Raw genomic sequence first — 22,351 nt, 5'->3', positions numbered from 1 at the left:
TTGCATGATATATGCACCCTCTTGCCTTGCTAGAAATCAAAACCAATTCAGTCTTTTAAAATATATTTGGCTTTGGGCTTGGGTTGTGGCTTAGTGGTAGAGTGCTTGCCAATAGCATGCATTAAAAATAAACAAATAAAATAAAGTTATTGTGTCCATCTGCAACTAAAAATTTTTTTAAAAAGTATACATATATATGTATATATTTGGCTTTAAGGTAAAATATTTCTGAGATCTTTTCATTATAGTATGTACAAATATGTGTGGTAAGTAGAAATGAAAACCATAGAGAAGCTGAAAAATTCACTTCGTTAGGACCCCTGTCTAAAGTACTTGACTCCCATTTTTACATGTTACCAAAAGTCCTGGTGCATTCCTCCTCTCCCTCTTTGATTTCTGAGGGCAGAGGTGATCAAATCTTCTCCCTCAGCCCCTACCCTTCTCTAGTTGAGTGCTGACCTCCTGCCTTGGAGGATCCTGCTCTCCAGCCTGCAGAACTAAGGTTAATAAGGAGGTGAGATAACAGATTTGTTATGGTCTGCCAATCAAATGCCTTTAAGTACATGGTGGTAATTTTGAACTTCGGAAAATTCCAAACCGAAAATGTGTCACCTTAGTGTGTCCCAGGGGCTACACAGGAATGATTAACATCTCTACCACAGATTTGCTGCCCAAGTCCCTGAGACTACAGTAAGGTCCTTGGCAGAAAGGAATGTCACAGAACAGTATTCTCACAAGTGCTTGTAAAAAAATGGGCCAATGCAACCAAACCCCTCTTCTCTCTTCTTTTAGCTTTCAGCCTGGATGGCTGTCACCAAGTTCCTTTGAACAGTGACTTGAACCACCTGGTGGCAGAGATACGAGCTCTGAGAGGGCAACTAGAACAGAGCATTCAGATGAACAATTGTCTGCGGCTAAAGTTGGAGCAGCAGTTAGATGGTGGTACTGGCAAAGGCAGCCTCAGCCCCTCCACTGTGAGCCAGAACTTCCCAACCAACCCTGACCCTGGAAATAAGCAGTCACACTTTCAAGGTAGGAAGGACAAAGAATCAAGAATCCCTTAGCTAGTGGGGTGATACCAATATGTGTGCAGTGGAAGGGGTACTCTTGCTTCTCTTAGGTTACTTAGGGTCAAGTTCTCAAATTGGAGAGGCTTTAATATGGTGTCCTGAGATCATGGGATTTAGAGTCAGACCTGTCTCCAGATTCTGCGTTTACCATTATAGGTGGTTTGCTTTGGGTGATGTGTTTAAACAATGAAGTGTTGAAGCCTTGGTTTCCTCAACTTGCAGATGGTAATAATATAAAATATATACCATGTATGGTTATTTGGAGCATTGAATTAAATCATTTTCAAGTGTCTGGCACAATAAGAATTGCTCAATAATTATCAGCTATATATGTTAACATCTATTCCTTGTTTTTGTGTAGTCCCTTACAATTTACCAAGCATTTTCAAATATTTAATTTCCTCTGAAGTACATGAGAAAACTGGGACATTGAGATATTAATGGACAAGCTAGGGTTTATAGAACTTAGGGACAAAATCAGGCTAGGACCAGATATTTTGATTCCCAATCTGTATCTTTTTTCACCTTACCAGACTCTATCTCAGTATCACAGACCTTGCCACACTCTCTAGAGTGGCCCTTTCCTTCATCTGGGGGAACTTGGCATGTGGCAAGATACTCCTATCCCTAAGAAAACCAGGGCTATGGGAAAGTACTGGGTGGCAGGCGCGATCATTCCAGGTGACAGACATCCACTTCTGCCCCATCCTCTTGCCTGCATGTAAATACACATGTTCATCAGATCTGTATTACTCTCTTCAATATCTAGTCTCAGTTTTGCTTTCCTCACTTTAATTGAAAGTTAACAGATCTCTCATACCTAAGCTCTTGACACATTATTCAACTTCTACATCTTCTTCTGTTTTTACTTTTGATGTATCATTTAACCCACTCTCTCCACTCACCTGCATGGCCATATCTCCAATTTTATTCTAATCAAGAATCACTGATGCTCAGGTTTCCAAAAGGCTGAGCTTTCAAACTCTCCTGTCTGATGTTACTGAGTCAAGTTAATCCTTATTTTTTCCTTTTTCGCTGAATACTCATTTATGAAAGTATGACCTCAATTGTCAAATGAAAGGGACAATTACATGGACTTGTTGTGGCCATCAAGTAAGAAATACCTATGTACTGCTAAGTACCATACTCAGTTGGCATCAACTTCTCAGCATTTATTGAATGTCTGTTTCACCCTTATGGGGCTGTCGTGATGGGCATGGTCTTGAGTCATGGGAAAGTACTGGGTGGCAGGCATGTTCATTCTAGGTGACAGACATCCACTTCTGCCCCATCCTCTTGCCTGTAACCAAGTTTCCCCTCTTAGTGTTTTTCCTTGTACCAGCTGAGATGCAGCCCCATGGTTTAGTCCCTTCTTCCTCCCAGTCCCCAGAGACCTGAGCTGGAAACCTCACTCTGACCCACATTTCCCCTAGCAGTACCTTCCTGTCTTTTTTTTTTTTTTGATATTTCACGTTTTTTATCAACTTTATTTTTTCTTTTTGCTGTACTAGGGAATCAAACCCAGGGCCTTGGGGCTAGGGATATAGCTCAGTTGCTAGAGTGCTTGCCTTGCATGCACAAGGCCCTGGGGTTGATCCCCAGCACCAAAAAAAACAAAAACAACAACAACAACAACAAAAAAAAACAACAAGGAGGCTGTAGCTGTAGATCAGTGGTAGAGCACTTGCCTCACAAGTGTGAGGCACTGGGTTCAATTCTCAGTACACATAAAAATAAACAAATTAAAAAAATTAAAAAAAACAACAAACCCAGGGCCTTGTGATAATACGCAAGCAGTCTATCACCGAGTTGTACCACTACCTTTGATTAACATTTTAACATATGTATGCATACATTTATGCATTACACAAAAAAGCATATACAAAATTCTACTCAGGTTTGGGTTTATAAAATGATATCTAACAATGGGCTGGGGGTATGGCTCAATGGCAGAGTGTTTGTCTAGCATGTGTGAGGCACTGGGTTCAATTCTCAGCACCACATATAAATAAGTAAAATAAATATTTTTTAAAAAATTATATCTAACAAGCTTTTAAATGGGAAGTTACACTTTTTTTCCTGAATAATGGAAACATACCAAGCGAACTGATTGTTGGCTTTTGCTTTTCATTGTGGCATATGGATGCTAATGTTGTGAAAGGGGAGGCCTGTCAACTTAGACTTGGGTGTTAAAGATTAGGCTGTGCATGATTTGGGGTGCAGAATATTCAAGGGGTTCTGAAAATTGTGATTGTCTTTACTCCCTAGATTCAGTTACTTCCCCTCCAGTTCGTGATGTTGGCATGAATTCTCCTGCTCTGGTCCTTCCCAGCTCTTCTTCCTCTTCTCCTGGCTCAGACACTGCCATTGTCACCAGGAAAAATGGTAAATATGGCAACTAAATGGCTCAGACACCATGATGGAAAATTATTAATGCAAATAACTGTTGGTTCTCTGTAAGTACAATATCTGAATTTAGAAAATTTTCTCTGCATGCCACAAAACCTTCAGTCCTATTCATTGAATCTTCTGTGGCTGCCTTTCTTTTCATTCTTCTTCTTCCCACAGTTGTCCTGTTGTTCTGTTTGCATCATTGCCCTGTAATCTCTCCGTTCATATATGTGCTGTGTCCCACTGGTTTACTTGTCTGTGCCTTTTCTATCCATAAATTTTTTATGTTTATAATACTATTTGTCCTGAATAGTCCACTTGTCAATAAAGATTAAAATGTCTTCTAGCAAGTTTATTATGTAACGATGTAAGAAAGATTATAAAAATAAAGAAACCAGAAGGTCTCTATGGACTTGACCCATCCTGCATTTTTGAAGGCTGCCTTTCTTGATCCTTTCACTGTCTCTTTGCATTGGCTGGAACTGGGGATATCATTAGGAATAACAACAGATCCTTTATTATCGTGGTTTTCTTTTACAGAGCTGGAATCAGATGCTCCTCCAGGAATGAAGAACTCTCCCAAGCTGGAGGGTGATGCTACGGATGGCTCCTTCGCCAACAAAAATGGCCGCCATGTCATAGGCCACATCGATGACTATACTGCTCTCAGGGAGCAGATTGAGGAGGGAAAACAGCTGGTGCAAAAGATCCTGTCTCTCCTGAGGCCCACATGCAACTTCCTGGGCCTTGAATCTCAGAGCTCAGAGGTAGTCACACCTATACCTCCTGGGTTCACCCTTTCTTTGTGTCCTTTGTCCTTAATTCTACTTCCTTCTCCACTATTTATTTTTGTGGCCTGCATCTCCCAATGACAGAGAAATCATCTTCCAGTTATTCTAGCCAGGCCCTTGCTTCCCTTTCTCTTGATTCATTCTAAGTTCTACTCTGTTGTAGAGAAGGCCAACTAGATATTCCTCCTTAGAGCCCCAGAGAAGTCTGTGCAACGTTGTCACCATCCTCAGTAGTGCATTTGTTAAGTATTGACATCCATGTGATGTTGCGTTGAACTCAGCACCCTCTGGTAGTTATTACCTGTTAAGTCATGGTGGCCCATGCTGGCCCACTGAAAATCAATCAGATGGACAGATGCTGAGGAATTTGCGTCCATAAGGACCTTGAGTGTGGAAAGGGTAAGAAGTGGGACACTATGGTATTTGTTGAGACAGAGCAAAGGCTGGGAAGCAGTGCTTCTCAGAGTACTTTACTATTGAGAGAAACCAAGGATCAGTGACTATGCCGAGCCACCAGAGACCCATAGATGAATAGACACAGCCCTGCCTCCAGAGAGCCTGGACTCAAGGGCAAGACACAGACCTCTGTTGATAAGCAAACTAAGGTGCCAAGAGCACAAAGTGAGAAGCCACCTCTTGTGCCTTGAATGGACCAATGCAGAAGTGTCTTTTGTTGCAGGAAAGGAAGGTAACAGGTCTGTAGAGGACATGACATGGGAATGTGCTTTGACAGCCTTATAGGGTGTCCAGGTAGAGGAGGCATTCCAGGTAAAGGGAGCAGCACTTCAGTCCTGGGACCACACAGGGATGAACCAGGGTTTTATAGGTTCAAGCATCCCATGTTTTATGCCTCACTTGAAAGGAAGCAAGCTTAAGACCTATACAGGCCTGCGATATCCTGAGCCTTGAGATATCTCATCTTGAATGTTGTCCATGGTTCCCTTCCCCCTTTCCACAGGCACCAGGCAACAAAGGAGTTCATGAGCTACGCAGCAGTCTCAGTGCCCTGCACCACACCCTAGAAGAGTCAGCCTCCCTCCTGACCATGTTCTGGCGAGCGGCCCTGCCAAGTTCCCAAGGCCCCACATTGCCTGGCAAAGCAGTAAGAGACTAATGTCTTCTTCCATTTCAAATGCTGCTCTTCTGGTATGGTTCTGGTATGGTTATGTCTCCTTAGTCCCATAGTTTTCCGAGGGTCAGGAACCACATGGGAAATTAGTATGGACACGACCTTAGGGGAGCATCCTGGAGGGAAACCCCTGATCCATGGCAGCTGCTTTCATGGCAGCTCTGATTACCTTACCTCCTCCTTATACTCCAGCCTCCAAGATCAGAAATCAAAGAGGAGAAAGAAAAAAAAATGGAGGAACTATAACTGAAGTTTGAGTGAACTGAAATTCAGGGGCCTTTTGAAGTTTCTCTCCCCCTCAAGTCTCCTTGGTCAAAAGATCAGAGGATATCACCATGAGCCTGAAGCTTCTTACAGTCATGCTCCTAGAATCCCAACATATCTTTTTAAATTATCATCTCTGTGCCAGGGTCCCCCCCAGCCCCCAGCCCCCAGCCCCCAACCCCAGGATCTGCTGTGATCTCAGGCTGGCTCTTATTGCTAAGCCTGGAGTGGTCCTGCATCTGGATCCCCTTCCCAGATATTCAAGTTCCAGACAAATATTGCTGTTATCTTTTGGGAGCTAACTGCTAATTCCAGGGAAGGTGCTTTACCATCTTCACATTTGTACAGATATTTAGAGACTTACTTGCCCTGTCTTCAGGGCAGCCCTGTGTCCCATACATCATATCTCTGAAATTCCACGTCTTGTATGGATGGGGGAAGGATGAGAGAACTTTTACAAGGACTGAATTGGAGGTCTTATTCACAATTGGGAGTTTTCTGCCAGTCTGGGGTCAGGGTCTCCTTGGCCACAGAACAGTAGACCTGTGCTAGTCTGGGGGCTTTCATGTTTTCATTCTTACCTATGGCCTCTTCCTCAACTATCCTGACCTGGAGGATCAAGAGGCTGTAAGGGAGAGAACATACTCCAGAGAGTGTTGAGAAGATTATAGAGTTCTGCTTCCAATTGGTAGGAACCACAAAGCACTGGATGCTTTTGGTCTCCATACTGTTGTCTGAGAGCCTATCCTTCTTCCCCAGGATGAATCAATGGAAAGGGAGCTCCTGGATCTGCGAGCCCAAGTATCCAAACAGGAGAAGCTCCTTCAGACCACAGCTGAGCATCTGAAGACTGCCAACCAGCAGAAGGAGAACATGGAGCAGTTCATCGTCAATCAGTGTAGGTGCCCCTGAGCAGTGGAGCAGCAGAGGAAAGGAGTGGTCTTACAGATGCTCCACTGTGCTGCAGATGAACAGTGACCACAGAGGAATGTTGGGAGGGGAGAGTCTGATGCACTGGGCCCAAACCTCCTGTGCCATGAGGAATTGTGGGTACAGAGGGAGGGAAGGAAGGAGTCAGCAAGAGGCCATGATTGAGGGGTCAGAAGAAAATGCTTTAGAAAACACATGCCCAGCAAGTAGGGCCCAGCTGGTAATTCCTGCTTTGTGGGGCTGTTTTGTTGTTTCAGTGACCAGGACACATGCTGTTTTGAAGAAGGCAAGGACTAATTTGGAGGTAAGGAAACGATTACACCTATCAGAGCCAAAGAACCTGCCTCTAACACACCACTGTCTATCATCAGGTCTGTAGGTGACCCTGACCTTCTTTCTCCTTCTAGAGGAGATATCTGATCCACTTGACTGGTCCTAGCTCCTAGTTAGCCTCTTGTTAGGATTCCATCCTATCACTTCTCCCCACTCAGTTCCCTTCCCTGCCCTTGTTTTTCTCTTGTCATCATCTCTCATTTTTCATTTTATTTTTTCCTCCTTGATGTCAATTAAACAAGGAGCCAGGAGAAATGCAGTTCAGTTGGTTCTTGAGGACAGAGACATTTGCAGGTTTTCTGAGAATTAGTTATCTGTACAGGGGTCTTTGGACCATTTGGGTATTCTGGACTTTCCTAAACTACTTTATGATAAAGCAGAGTAAGGCATAACCTTATAAATTGACTTTAGTGCAAAATATTATGTTAAGAACAGCAATTTGATTTTGACACATTTTTTCTTTAAAAAACATGATAAAAAATACACTTGGTCTCATTGATCTAAAATAAAATAAAATTTGATAATAAATAAACACTGAATCTTAAGGCAAGAGATTTTTTTTAAAAAATATATATGTATGTATATATATATATATATATATATATATATATATATATATACATGCTAGACATTCTCTACATTTACTTAAATGCTAAGTGATTATTACTTAGTACTTTGAAGAAAAACTTGATGTGCACTAATTGGTTTAAAACTCAGAAACTAAACTTTTAAACTTAGACATTAAACTTCGCCAGAGAAGTTGAACATATTCCTAGAAATATTCCTAAATTGGGGCTGGGGTTATAGCTCAGTGGTAGAACACTTGCCTAGCACATATGAGGCACTGAGTTTGATCCTCAGCACCACATATAAATAAATAATATAAAGGTATTTATTTGTCCATCTACAAATAAAATAATTTTTTAAAAAAGAAATATTTCCTTAGTTATATTCCAAAAGGGTTGACTCCCACACTGTGACTGAGGGTGGGCCATGGTTTAACCAGCTCTTGTTTTTTAATTCCCTTTGGTTCTTCTCTGATGATTCCTTTCTTTCCTGAGCTTCTTTAGCACAACACTTACAAGATTGCCTCTGTACAGCCTTATCCTGTCCCAGCCAAGGTAACCCAGCAGCCTCCAGATCCCACTGGCTATCTCCAGTGTGCAGGCCTTCCTTTATACTTCCTGATGCCTGGGCTCTAACTCCAGGCTTGTCACTAACTGGCTGTGTGCCTTTGGCTGGCCCCCTTGCCTCTGTGAACTGCTGCCCCCTCATCTGTTAAGAGTGGACTAGATGGTCTCATCCCTGCCCCTTTAAATTCTCCTCAAGAAAACTGGGATACACACTTAACAGGGGAACTTCCCCCAACATGTTTTCCTCCTTCCTACCACGGGCTTTTTCTATATGTGCATGTTTCATGCTTGGCACTACTTTTCCTAGAAGATGGCAAACCTCCCCACTTTTTTGTTTTTCTTCAGACCACATAACTTGTAGCATGAACTGGCTCATCCAGAGGAAATGGTAGGATCTGACCACATAGAGTATAGTGGGGCAGTGGCTGGGGCAGCAGGAATTTGGGTGCACAGGGAGGCTTTTCCTCTAAGCTGGGACATGGAAGCTCATCCTCTTAATCCCCTCCTGCCATGTTCTGGCTTCCTGCACGCTTTGCCCTCATTCCAGCCTCTGGGTGCCGTCAGCAGGGTCTGACAGTTCCATCTGAACAGGGTTGTTTTATGTTTGCTTGCAGGTGAAATCTCTAAGGGCCCTGCCGTGCGCTCCAGCCTTGTGACCCTTGCCTTCCAGGAGCCACGCAAGAAGCAAAGCCACCACAGGTCCTTAAAGCATCAGGAAGAACAGGCCTGCCCCTCTTTTGCACAACTACCTGTCTGCTGAGGAGAATCTGGGCTTGATTCCTCTAAATCTGCTGGAGGTCTGAAGATGCAGTCAGAGATGTGTCCTTGTGGGGTAGGCAGAAAGGTAGAATGACTTCCTGGCAGTGATGGAGTAACAGTAGCCAAATCCCCCTGGGCCCAGCATTAAGCAAAGCGCGTGTGAGATTGCGTAGTAGCACTTGTGACACTGCTTCTGAACAGCCTCAGTGGCACAGCACCTGCCAGAGCATGGTTCTCATCCCAACAGCTGTCCTCAGATGGTCAACGCGAAGGAAATAGTTGCCTTCTACACATGGGACATGTGATCCCCATGCTGAAGCTCCTCCACAGTTATAGAAGCACACTACTGAGCAGCAGTGCCCTGATGGACAGTGTCAGTGGGGTTCAGCGAGCACTGCTCACAGATCCACACCTAACCAGGTAGCTCCTCTGGGCCAAGTCAGGCTGGGCTTCATGCTGTACCACCAGTTCTGAGAGCTTTGATTCTGTGTGGGGAATTGGTGACTTGTTAGATGCCCTGTCATGCTTAGCCTAGCATGATCTTCATTTCTTACATGTTCTCCAAACTGTACTGTCCCTACCCCCATTAGGTATGTTATCTCTTTGTCATCCTAACTTCCCTCAGGCAAATTGGGAACTGATGGCCATACCAAGCCTATGGAAAGTCTTGCATATAGCAGTCCTCTGCTTGTTTTTAAGTGGTCTGGACAAGGCCCTAGTTGTACTGAAGCCTAGTCTGTGTCTTCAGAGTGCTCCTAGGATGTGGGTATGTGTGTATAAATGTATGATAGAGATTTATTTATGTTGCTGTAGCAATATGTTGAAGGCCAACATAACTCATGGATGGGGAGGATGAGAGGAAACAACAATCTTTTTTGGGTGGCTATTAAAGAAATATGTGTATAAGGAAATAGTTTTTCTTTGTTTTGTTTTGCATTTCTACACCATTTCCCAGAACAAGTGTATCAGAATAGGAAAGACAAACTGTCATGAAAAAATAATAGTCTAATCCATAAAGTCTAAGTTTAAAAATTCATTTTTCCTCTATTTTACGAAAATTTCCAATATACATGATAGAGTGATCCTTAAACTTGATTTGCCTTACAGTTTTCACAGGGAAGACATATTTTGCTGTTTGTTGTGTTCCATTAAAACTCAGGAGTTAGGATGGCAAGGGAAATAAAGGTTTCTTGCAATAATGGATTTGAGCAAGATAGAGAACATTTTCTTTCTCAACTCTCCATCGTTTGTGACTCAGGAGCATGAAAAGCTTTTATAAGAGCTATGGGGTGCAGTAGGACGAAAGGAAGGAAATATCCATGTGTATATCTAGCTAGGCTGTGTTAATCAGAAACATGTCTCAGACTCAGTTCCTCTGGGCAGTGCCCTCAGGTCCAGGGAAGTCCCTCAGACTCCATTTTCAGCTTAAGGAAAATCAGAAGTTAAAAGGCTTTGGAGCTGTTAATTTCAAATGCAGTCTGTTTCACAAATCAGTTGTGAAGATTGTGGGAGCAATTTCCTGGGATGAAATGCCAAGAACTTTTGTGGGTGTGGGACCCTAGGGTTGTATTTAAATATAATAAGCATCCCAGGTGATTCTAATGCTGGTGGGCACCAACCACAGTTTAACACACATTGTTTTATATCATTGAGTCAAAACATTAAATAAATTTATTTAAGAACCATAGTTGAAAATTATGTCATTCTGATACCAGTCTTGGAGATCAGGAATGGGTCTTTGTTCCCCTGGTGTTTAGGATTAAACACCCTGAGAAACACCCAGGCAAGTGTAGAAAGCATATTTTATATAAGAAAGAGACAGGGACAGCAGACTTCTCTGAAGAGAATTGGTACCGCTGGTTATCTATCAGTGACTAGTCCTGCTTCCTCACCTGTTGAAGTTTGAAGCGTGCCAAGGCATGCATATAATGCAGGGTTTATTTAAAAGGGGATAACATAGACTTCTCCTAGGAGGGAAGAGGGGGCCAGAGCTGATGTCCTGGTATCCCTAGAAGTGAGGTGTTCTGCCCTTTTTATATGTCCTAGGTTTCCTTTGTTCTCCTGCCTCTCCCCCTTATCTTTCTCCTTCCTGCTATGGGACTAGGCCTAGGCAGTGACTAGACCTAGGAAATGCTTAGTGGGATGGCCAAAAGGTGGGAAACAGGTGGGCTGAAGTGGGAAGGGCAGGATGGTGCAGCCCACATTAATTAACAACCTTATAGCTCCCTGTAGGGAGCTATTTCTGGGACTGGTTACCTTAGCAACAGGTTGGAGCAGGGGTGGTTCTTGGGTGGAGGAAGGGCTCTGAAGGAATTAACTCAGGGGACAGTCTCCAACTAACCAGACTCACTCAAAATTGGCCTCCTTAAACCCACCTTCCACCATGCGGCCAGCGCACTGGTTTCATTAATGAGGTTCTTGGCATAAATTAGCTACCAGAGATCCAAATAAAACACACAGACTCAGTTACCTTTTTCTATGACCAGGTCTGAGATGGCTCCCCTCTCTGGCTGCCACCTCGAACCACCCGTAGGGCAGCAAGGATTACTCAGGGCTAGCAGGAGAGAGCGTGAGCACGCCAGGGAGTAGCCTTTTATTGGGGAACAAGAAATTCATGGGAGAATTCCATCCAATGAAGGTTGAGGGGGGCCGCACTCCAAGGTCAGGGTCAATGATTGGCCCCCGGGGTCAGTGGTCAGTCACACCCCCCACGGACGGGTTCTCTCATCAGGAGAGGGCCGAGAAAGCTTCCACACAGATTAGCCAGAGCGCCTCAGACCCAAACAGGGAGTTGCCCAGTCACGTGTGAGAATGGCTCTCCACACCACCTGACTTAATTGACCTGTTTATACTGACTGTCTCTCTAGTTCTGGCTTCAGAAGTGGGCAAAGAGCTGGGTGTCAGTAGGAGTGGGGTGTGTCTTGCTGTTTTATAGACCCCAGAACCCCCCCCCCCACCTTTTTCTTCTTTGTGCATATGCCTAAGGGTAAGAAGGAGCTGGAACACTTGGGATAATCAATAGCAGCTCATTGTGCTGGGAAGTGTGATCCCCAGGTTAGCTGTTAGCAACCCATCTGTCTTTTCTTTGATAACCAGCCCTTATTTTCTCAACCCCCATCATTTATTACCTACACTGACTGCCAGACCTTCTTACCCCTGAGTCAGTTTGCTGAGGAATGTGACATATCCTGTCCCCTCAGGCCAGGTGGGGCTGCAGATAGATTAACTCACCATCATCATTTATCTGTCCTCTTATACTTCCATAAATGTTGAAATAAAAATCTTAAAAGATTCCTTCAGAAAAATTCTTGTATTCTTTTGCCTTCTAGAATTAAAATTAAGCTATCACTCTATAATTATTTCCTAGAAATAGTTAAAAATGAAATCCTGTGAGGGGAAATAGAATTTAAGTCCTATAAAGGGGGCTGGAAGGGAAAAACAGAACAGGTACCACTTAAAATATGTAATAGTATCTCTTGACCTGTCAACCTAGGCCTTCAGAATGTGCAGAGTTCATCACGTCCTTCAGATCTCGTCACTGGTGAAGTGAATTAGAGAGGTACTTGTGTTAATTTTCTGTTGTTGCTGTAACCAATTCCCATAAACATCGTGTGAGAATACCCCAAACTCATTTTCTTAGAGTTCTGTAGGTTAGGAGTCCACCAAGGGTCCCAACAGGCCTAAAATTGATAGGTCAATCCTTGGCTGGTAGCTGTTTCCTCCACCTTCACAACCAGCAACAGCAGGCAGAGTGCTTGATCCATCACCCTGACCTCTTTCTCTGCCTCTTCTTCCATGTTAAAGACCCATGGAATTATTTGGATGTTATGGATTACCCTGTGCCATTCAGCATGGTCTCCCCATCTCAGAATCCTTAACATAAGCCCATCTGCAAGTCCCTTGCTAGAAATTGAATGAAGCCTGTTCACAGGTTCCAAGGATTAGGAAGAGGATCTCCTGGGGAGGCCATTATTCTGCCTGCCACATACTCTTAATTCATGTGCTGACTAATGTTGGAATTAAAATAAAACATTAAATCAAATTAGTAAAATTAAGATACTACCTTGAGCTCTGGAAATGCTCCATTGATGACCTTAGGATTTTACAAGTGTTGAGATTATTTTAGATATGGCCCTTATTTTCTCAAAGGCTGGCTTTGGGTGCAGAAATCTCATCTGAGGCTAAGAGGACACAAGGAAGCAGGGGGGGGAGAGGCAGATTCTGTATACCTGGGAGCCTGCTGACTTTGGCTCAGTACCCTTGGCTCATTCTAAATGGGGCAGTTGGATGGTTTTCTTTGGTCAGGACTTCCTGCTGCTTGTAGCCCCTAGCACCATGGGGATCTCTATGTGCCCTATGAAGGCCATGAGGTGGTGCTAGAAAAGGGCCTAGGGTATTCAAGTCCCTCAAGATGAGGGCCAGATTCTAGCCATGAGGAACAGGAAATGGAATAGCCGTGGTTGAAATTCAGCTTTAAGGTGCAGCCATCTTCTTTGGTCTCCTCATAAACTGAGCTTGACCAGAAACAATGTGATTGTTTTTGATTTTTCTTCTGATACAAAATACTCCTTCATCTTCATCTCACATGAGGGCAACCCCTTCCTGTGTTGGCCTGTATGGTGTGTATGTGGGAGGGATGAGGGTATGTGGGCAGGAGGAGCAAGAAGAGGAATGGGGAGTGGAACAACAAGGCAGGCCAGGAGGACAGAGAGGAGAGAGGGATGGAGGTGGGGCAAGATGTGCAGGAGGTGGTGAGGAGAAGGAGCTGAGCTTGAACTCTCAGGCCCAGAAGGAACTCAGCTTGTAACCAAAAGCTGGGTCCTTGTCCCCAGTGCCAATGAATGCCTATTAATAATGAGGACACAGTTTTGAGAAAAAGGAAAAAGTTGTTTTATTGCTTTTCTGACAAAGGAGAAACACAGGGGACTCCTGTCCCTGAGGCTGTGATTCTGCCCATCAGAAGGAACAGGGGGATTTTAAAGGAGCTCCTTAAGGGCTACATTCCAAATGTGCCCTGACAGGGAGTCCAGGGGCTTTGATGGAGTGTTAGGATTCACTTGTTATTTGTCACTTCCGAGATCCTCTTACAGACATCTCCTTCCTGTGGAACACAGATAACTCAGGGTAATCTGGCCTCCAGGTTAGGGAGAGTGAGGGGGAGAAAAGGAAAAGAGAAAAAATGTCCCTTTGAAAACTAAGCCTCAGAACTATATTCAAAAGGTGAAGTGGACCCCTGTTACAAGCTGTTGATGGATTGGTACTCAAAAGTTTATTTGGGGGCTGGGGTTGTGGCTCAGTGGTAGAGCGCCTGCCTTGAATGAGTGAGGCACTGGGTTCCATTCTCAGCACTGCATATAAATAAATGAATAAAATAAAGATCCATCAAAAACTATAACTATATATATATATAGTTTTATATTTTTAATATATATTTATATATGTGTGTGTGTATATATGTGTGTGTGTGTGTGTGTGTGTGTGTGTGTGTGTGTGTATTAAGTTTATTTGGGACAATAGCAGCATCTATTCACTATCCACAAAGACAGGAAGTAGGGAATCCTCTGGTAGCTGGCTGGAGAGAATCCAATGACAACAAAATTAAATGCACCCAAATTGGAGGCCACATTTCCAACACATCACCCCATGATTTTAGAGGGTACTCAGGACTGAGGGTACTCAGGACTTCCAGTGCTGTGTGGCAGATTGGTTCAGTCACCTCTCAAAAGACCTCCAATCCCAGGGGAATAGCCCCTCAATGCCAAACCACCTTTTGAGAGGTAACCCTGACAGAGGCACAGATACAAATAGCTTCTCCTTCCCAAAGCCAGGTGGCAGCAGCGCCCCCCCCCAAATGCTCAGGATTGACCACGGTACCACAGCATCTGGCATCTTCACTGAAAAGGAATGTTCATGACATCGAGCAATTTGGACAGCAACAGTAAGATATTTACAATAGGATGGTCCATCTCACCCAGACAGCCTGATGGCTTATTGAGTTTCAGTGTTTGTCAGCACAGACAGCTTTTGCTAGACTATGTCTTCTGCTATGTCTCCTGTATATGAGGGAAGGACCTATTATAGCCCAGTGTACCATAGGCCAAACCAAAGAAACATGGAGCTCCAAGGATGGCAGGTGGCTCTCTATCACACCAGCTCAGGTGTTGGAATCTATAAAAGACTTCCAGCCAACAGAATGACCTTCCATACCAAACAAATAATTATGCTCTAAACACAACAGCTGCCTACACCCAGCTCTACAGGCCAATACAATATCAAGTACAAGAGTTCAATTATAACAGGCTTCAGTAGGCAGCTCTGGCTGATGATGGCACCGCAAGGTCCCCATCAATAGACAATGTGATGGGATGACCAGCACCCCAACATAGCAGGTTCTTGCTCAGGAGGTGAGAGCTGCCTGGAAAAATAAAAAGTCTAAAATAATCAGTAAGAAGTAAGACAAAGCCAAAGATTAGATTTAAATAGAGGAGTGTCTGGTGGGTCTTCCAGTCCTGATAGGAACTGGAACTGAACATCTGGAAAAGGCCCTGATTTTTTATTTAAGGGGGAATACATCAAAGGCAGGGATAAGGTTTCAGTGGGAGGAGTCTTGCTTGGGTGCTTATTCCTTGGTATGACAGGGGTCTTGCAGTAAACAGGTTGATTGGTGTTTGGCAGGCTACACCCATCTCTCTCTCTCTGAGACTGTGCTTGAACTTGAGCTGTGAGTTAGAACAGGGTGCCGATGTGAATTGGGCATTCTCGCATCAGGAGGTTCTGCTTGGGAGTTCCCAAAACCAGTCTTCCCTGCCTAATGGTTCGAATGTCACTCAGTTCACACACAGCTCATAGATGGCCTCCCCTGGGACAGCATCCAGAAAGACCCCAGGAAGTTTGCCTGGCACAATCCCAAGCTGCCCAAAATCATTCATATGCTGCAGCACCAGTTGTACTCCATACTAGCAAACACAGCAACCTATCTTCAGCACCTGGGTTTTGGCAACAACAAAGTGAAATTGGAGGTATATAGGCTAGGGCAAATCAAGCGTCTGTTTGATTTTTTAGACCATAGAGTTTTGAAAGTTCAGAAGGATACTTGTGCCCTCTGAAACCTTGTCTTTGGCAAGTCCACAGATGAAAATCAAATAGCCATGAAAATGTTGGTGGGATACCTGCCATCTCACATCTGTGAGAAAAACTATTGATGCAGAAGTAACGGAGCTTGTTACAGGAGTTATTTGCTATTCATCTTCATGTGATGCCTTAAAGAAGACATCAATCATCTGAAATGCCCTCTCAACCTGAACAAACACTGTGATTGTTCCTGTTCTGGGTGGAATGCTCTTCTTTTGTTGGTGATTATAAAATTAAATTTCTGACTTCACTAGTTCTGCATAACATGACAGGGTGCCTGAGCGACCTCAACTCTGCAGGGAGTGAAGCAAGGAAGAAAATACAGTCCTGTGAGAGGCTGGTTGACTCACGGTTTTAAGTGATCTGCAGGTGTGAACACATCTGATTATAACAGCAAGATGGTGGAGAATTGTGCACCGTGAGGAACTTGTCCTATTGGCTGGAACTGAAGGTCCCTTAGACTTGACTGCTGGGACTGACGAGTTGGATGACTTACTAGGTAGGAAAAGAATCTCCCAGCAAAGGCTCCAAGCCAAGCTGCTGGAGGAAGAAGAAAAAGAAAAAGAGAAGTCCACAGAGGATCAATGGGATGGAGTTTGTCTTATCCCAGCACTGCTGAATTCCTCCAAAGGACCCAACATGCTCTCGTATCTGTCAGTGATAAAACTGCATCTGGGGCTGGGATTGTGTCTCAGTATCAGAGCATATTGCCTCTCTCACTTCCCAGACACTATGGTGTGAACACCTTTGCTTTATCACAGGACTGACACTATGATGTTCAGCCTCACCAAAGGCCCACAACAATGAGACCAAGTGACCATGGACTGAAACTTCTCAGATTGTGAGAAAAACTAATTTGTACCTTCTTTTAAGTTGTTTCTTTTTTTTCAGGTATTTTATCACAGTGTCACAAATATGAATAATAAATCATAAAAATAAGTCTTGAAAATATCTTAAAGATTTTATTCAGAGTATTCTTTAACCACAACAAAGTTAGATTGTTAGTCAACAATATAACAAATCTGAAAACTAACCAAATGTTTTGAAATTAGGCAATCTATTTCTTTTAAAATTACTTATGTGTTAAAGAAAAAAATTTACCAGGTAAATAGGAAGCTTTTGAACTGATGAATAATTGAAATGCAAAAATATCAAGAGTGAGGGGATGCAGCTGAAGAAGTTCTTAAGGGAGTGTCTCCCTCTAACTCTCCAACTTATTACACTAGAAAAGAACACAAGGACAAAATCAGTGTTCTGTCTGTGCTTCCACCTTGAGAAGGACACTTAAATTATTTTGTTCATATTTATTGCCATCATCATCATCATCATTATTACTAATTTTATAGTTCTGGTGATCAAACCCAGGCCTCTTCAGCTGGCATTCTACCACTGAGCTAAGACCCCCGTCCACACAAGGACATTTTAAGGTAAGCAAACTAAAAACTATCATTTCTAATGAACACAGATACAATAAACATCACAAGATATTGGGAAAGTACATGTAAAAACATTGTAAAACTGGGCAAGAAGTCACTGTGACCCTGGGAGACACTTACCTGGCATTCCTGAAGACCCAGAGGACCTCAGGACCATGGCGCTGGAAGGATTGTGTCCCTGTGTGTCCTGTGCCTTCCCCCAAGGTGGCACCACATTAGCTAACCCTGCTGCTGTTCCTGGCCACATTGTTCATGGTCTTTCTGCTGATGGTGCAGTTGGTGTTTTGTGTGGCATCTCTTTTGTGTTTTAAGTTTCTCCCAGGACTAGTGGGAAACCCAGGATCCCAGCAGGGAGGTCATGGGCCTTTCTGGATCCTAAACAGAAGCAGACCCTTTATGCTCTGCAGGCAGGATAAGATCACCTCCCCGAAGGAGAGCACATGATGATGAAGGTTGTTTTAGTTAGCTTTTTTGCTGCTGTGACTAGAAGATCTAACAAGAACATTTTTAGGAAGAAAAGTTTATTTGAGTGCTCACAGTTTCAACAGGCTATATTCCTCAGGGATTAAGATACGACTGAACATCATGGTAGAAGAGTGTGGCACAGGAAGCAGCTCACAGGATGATCAGGAAGCAGAGAGATATTTCACTATATATATATATATATATATCTCCCATAGATATGCCTCCAATGAACCACTTCCTCTAGCTACACCCCTCTTACCTCCAGTCCCCACCCAGTTAATCCCATCAGGGATTAATTAATGATTGGGTTAAGAATATAATTGAATCATTTCTCCTCCAAACCTTCTCACATTGTCTCACACATGAGTTTTGGGGGACACCACATTTAAACCATAACAAAAGTCATTGACCCCACACATGGTCCTTTATCAGTGAATTGTGGAATATTATTGTGAACCTCTCTGTCTTTAGTGACTTGACTTTGAAATTTATTAAATGACTGAAGAATATTTGTATTTGGATTTATATGAGGTTCAAAAAAGTTAGATGTAAGCCATAAGATAACAAAGGGAATTAAAACCAATTGGACCACTGCTAATTTTATCTTAAAGACAATATTTTGATTCACTAATATTTTACTTAGCACACTTATTCCTTGGCTCATGGAGTCTTTGTTTGCTTGTTTGTTGGCACTGGTGTGAATCTGGTGATCATTCTAAACTCGAAAAAAACCCCACATTTTAATAGTCATAAAATATAAGTTTTTTCTTCACATTTTAGCTTGTTTGAAATTGGAATGCATCTCAGTACTGCCAACCAGTTGATAATCACAGAAGTATCCTAACTTGTGCATGTGTGAATTACAGCATATAAATGGCATCCTCTAATTGACCTGTGTATTGTTAATACCAAAAATGTCAGTTTGGCATTTTAAAATGCCTTCAGAAAAATTGTGCTATGACTTAGCATTGAAACACAAGGTTATTGTATATGCAGAAAAGCATGAAAACAGAGAGGCAGGGCAGAAATTTGATATTAGAAAAGCAAATACTCATTGTTGGAAATTCCATATTTTCTTGCAAAGCACCCACAAAATATTTTACATAATCTAACATCAGACCCACAAATAGATGAAACGGAACTATATTTTGTCAGTGAGGCACGTGCAAAGGGATTGCCTATCACACACCAAGCGATGAAGTCAAAGGCAGAGGGAATTGCCCAGACTCTTGGAATCACTGAAAACAATATTCAAAGCAATAAGAGGCTGGTGTGAGGGATTCATGGGCAGAGCTGGACTAAGATGAAGGCATCAGACATTGTTTTGTCTAAAGCTTCCCACTAGCATCAACAGAAGATAGGATGGAGCCTTCTTTCAAGAGGAGGAATAATCAGTTCTTTTGAAGATACCTAGGACTCTGTTCTGTGGGCAAATGCAGGCAGTGGGGACAGTGACGTAAAAAGTGACTCAGAAGAGTTGGGTTCAGAATATGAAGTTAAAGTTACAATTTAACCAGTTTATTTCCCACATCCTTTACATACATACAAGGTAGATGTGATAAAAATTTTAACAACACTATTTGAATAAATATAAACATTTTTCATGATAAAATACTATAAAATAGTTAATACATCATGATCAAAAGGATGTCTCAAGAATGTTAAACTATTTTTATCAATAGAAAATTAAGCAGTGCCGTTAATTACATTGACAAAATTAATCAATATGTTAATAAATGAAAAAATGGTAGTTCAAAAAATTCAACACCCATGATGGAGAGTTGGGCCTACTTTTTCTTCCAGTAGGCATAATGTCTCTGGTCTAATATCTAGGTCCTTGATCTACTTTGAGTTGAGTTTTGTGCAGGATTTGATATAGGGGTTCAATTCCTAGAAGAAAATGTAGGCCCAACGCTACACCATGTCAGTTTAGGAACCAACTTCCTCAATGAGACTCCTAGAGCACAAGAAGTAAAATCAAGAATTAATAAATGGAATGGTATCAAGCTTCTGCACAGCAATGGAAACAATAATGCCAAGAGAGGGCTTACAGAATGGGAGAAAATCTTTACCACCTGCACCTCAGACAGAGCATTAATCTTCAGGATATACAAAGAACTCAAAAAAACTTAACACCAAAACCTCCAAATATGCCAATCACTAAATGGACAAAGGAACTGAACAGGAATATCACAGAAGAAAAAAATATGAATGTCAAAAAATATAGGAAGAAATGTTCAACATCTCTAGCAATTAGAGAGATTCAAATTAAAACTACACTGAGATTCTATCTCACTCCAGTTACTGATAAACCCAGCCTAATTACATTTTAAGATTGGGAGCCATCTCATCACAAAGTCATGAAAAATTAATTTCTGACTGCAATTTCTAAACTTGTTTGGAATTCCTGCCCATGCTCTGAACTCACCCATGACTGGCTCTCCTTGACTAGATAACAACCCTCTCTAAAACTTTAGTGGTGCCTCATAAATCCTGGCTCACCCTAACAATCCTCTCTGAAACCTCAGCAGAGCCTCATAAATCCTCTGGGATCTGAATTTACTCCCTACCTTGAAATATCATGCCATGTAGATCATTAACCCGCTATTTGCCTTTGTATTATGCTTGTCAAAATCCTGCTATCTGTAAGTTCCTAAGACACCCCCCTTTGCAATTTTTTGTGCTATAAAACCATGTTCCTGGAGAGCTGGGGTACTGATCTCTAGCCTGGCCAGCTCTTGTGTACACAAAGACAAGCTTGCTTTAATTTGATTCAAAATTGGAGCCGGTGGTCTTTTCTTTGCATCGTAGTTTAACATCACAAAGGCAAGTATCAAGAATGCAAGTAACAATAAATATTGGTGAGGATGTGGAAAAAAGATTTACTCATACATTGCTGGTGGGACTGCAAATTAGTGCAACGACTATGGAAAGTAGTATGGAGATTCCTTGGAGAACTTGAAATGGAACCGCCATTTGACCCAGTTATCCCACTCCTTGGCTTATACGTAAAGGACTTAAAAACAACATACTATGATGATGAAGCCACATCAATGTTATAGCATCTCAATTCACAATAGCCAAGCTATGGAACCAACCTAGGTGTCCTTCAATAGATGAATGGATAAAGAAAATGTGGTAATGTATACACAATGGAATATTACTCAGCCATAAAGAAAAGATTATGGCATTTGCTAGTAAAGGGAAGAAACAGGAGAATATCATGCTAAGTGAAACAAGTCAATCCCCCCCCCAAAAAAACCCCAAAGGCCAAATATTCTCCCTGATAAGTGGATGCTAACCCATAATGAGGAATGGTAGGGAGGGGAAGAATAGAAGTTCATTGGATTTGACAAAGGGAAATGAAGTAAAGAGGGGGGCAGGTGGGGTTAGGAAAGAATGAATCTGACATAACTTTTTTGAGCTCATACATGAATACACTACCAGTGTAACTCCTCATTATGTAAAACAATAAGAATGGGATCCTGATTGGAATGGGTTTCACTCCATGTATGTATAATATGTCAAAATATACCCTACTGTCATGTATATCTAAAAACAAGTTAAAAAAGAAAGAACGAAAGAAAGCCAAGGAAAGAGGCCTCAGAATTAACCTACTAATCCTACTGACATCTTGATGTTGGACTTCCAGCTTCCAGAATGGTGAGAAAATAAATTTCTATTGCTTAAACCTTAAATAATAGTAATGGTAATAATAATAATAATAATAATAATAATAATAATAATAATATAATTGCTGAAAGTAAGATGCAATCCTGTTGCCTGCAGAGGGAAAGAAAAAACATTTTGAGCACTTTCAATGGCTGTAGCATCCTTTTGTTTGGTTTTTCTATGAAAACCCTTGGAAGCTGTTGGAATATGCCTAAGAGCCTAGGAACCATGTAGTCTTTTGACATCTGGTTAACCAGAAAACTAGTTAGTCAGAAGATTGTTAGTTAAGAGCACACATAACAGGACCACCACTCCTTGCACTGAGATGGAAGTAATTATCATTAGGAGGAATGATCATCAAATATTTTGTCAAAAGAGTCTGTTCCTTGTCAAGTTATAATTTTAAGAAATGTCTGTTTCAAACAGTATAGTCCTAGGATCAATATTAAAGAAGCAGGGCTGGGGTTGTAGCTTACCTCACACGTGTGAGGTTCTGGGTTTGATCATCAGCACCACATAAAAATAAATAAAAAAATAAAGATATTGTGTCCATCTACAACTTAAAAAGATATTAAAGAAGCATAATTGTAGTGAAGAAAATTATGGCTTATTTTTCCTTTCTGACATTCCGTATAGAATATTTACTAGTGATGAGACAGCAAATTATTTCTTAAAAACTGTCAAGGTTGGCTTTCATCAGAGGCACTCACAACCTTTCAGTTCAAACTATTTTGAGTCCTGTGTTTCTCCATCATGAGGTGTAAGATTTATAACATATGTTCTCAGCTGTTAGAGAACTGATGAGACAAAGCACCAGCCCACAAAAGATGTCTAATTTGTAAGAACA

General features: G+C 42.1%; 1 protein-coding gene and 2 pseudogenes across 37 annotated transcripts in view; all 3 read left to right on the top strand.

The window, feature by feature from the left end:
• Positions 1-9,711, top strand: part of Pde4dip (phosphodiesterase 4D interacting protein) — a 228,908-nt gene extending 219,197 nt beyond the window's left edge. For 20 of the 37 annotated variants that reach the window (XM_078026881.1, XM_078026871.1, XM_078026868.1 and 17 more), the window contains 8 exons: positions 793-1,032; positions 3,339-3,455; positions 4,002-4,228; positions 5,211-5,354; positions 6,405-6,543; positions 6,833-6,879; positions 8,009-8,029; positions 8,656-9,711. In XM_078026881.1, the coding sequence (XP_077883007.1) occupies positions 793-1,032; positions 3,339-3,455; positions 4,002-4,228; positions 5,211-5,354; positions 6,405-6,543; positions 6,833-6,879; positions 8,009-8,029; positions 8,656-8,697 (977 nt within the window). In that variant the 3' untranslated portion in view covers positions 8,698-9,711. Of the gene's footprint in view, positions 1-792; positions 1,033-3,338; positions 3,456-4,001; positions 4,229-5,210; positions 5,355-6,404; positions 6,544-6,832; positions 6,880-7,978; positions 8,030-8,608; positions 8,610-8,655 lie in introns of all 37 variants that reach the window. The other 17 variants (XM_078026897.1, XM_078026864.1, XM_078026875.1 and 14 more) reach the window with 3 other exon arrangements.
• Positions 9,712-9,851: 140 nt separating this feature from the next.
• LOC144368209 (plakophilin-4 pseudogene) lies at positions 9,852-16,882 on the top strand (annotated as a pseudogene).
• On the top strand, positions 15,613-16,882 carry LOC144368622 (plakophilin-4 pseudogene; annotated as a pseudogene).
• Positions 16,883-22,351: the final 5,469 nt, after the last annotated feature.

Source organism: Ictidomys tridecemlineatus, chromosome 11, assembly GCF_052094955.1.
Source record: "Ictidomys tridecemlineatus isolate mIctTri1 chromosome 11, mIctTri1.hap1, whole genome shotgun sequence".
Taxonomy (NCBI): Eukaryota; Metazoa; Chordata; class Mammalia; order Rodentia; family Sciuridae; genus Ictidomys; species Ictidomys tridecemlineatus.
The sequence above is the reverse complement of the archived record's forward strand: the minus strand, read 5'-3'. Positions and strand labels throughout refer to the sequence as shown.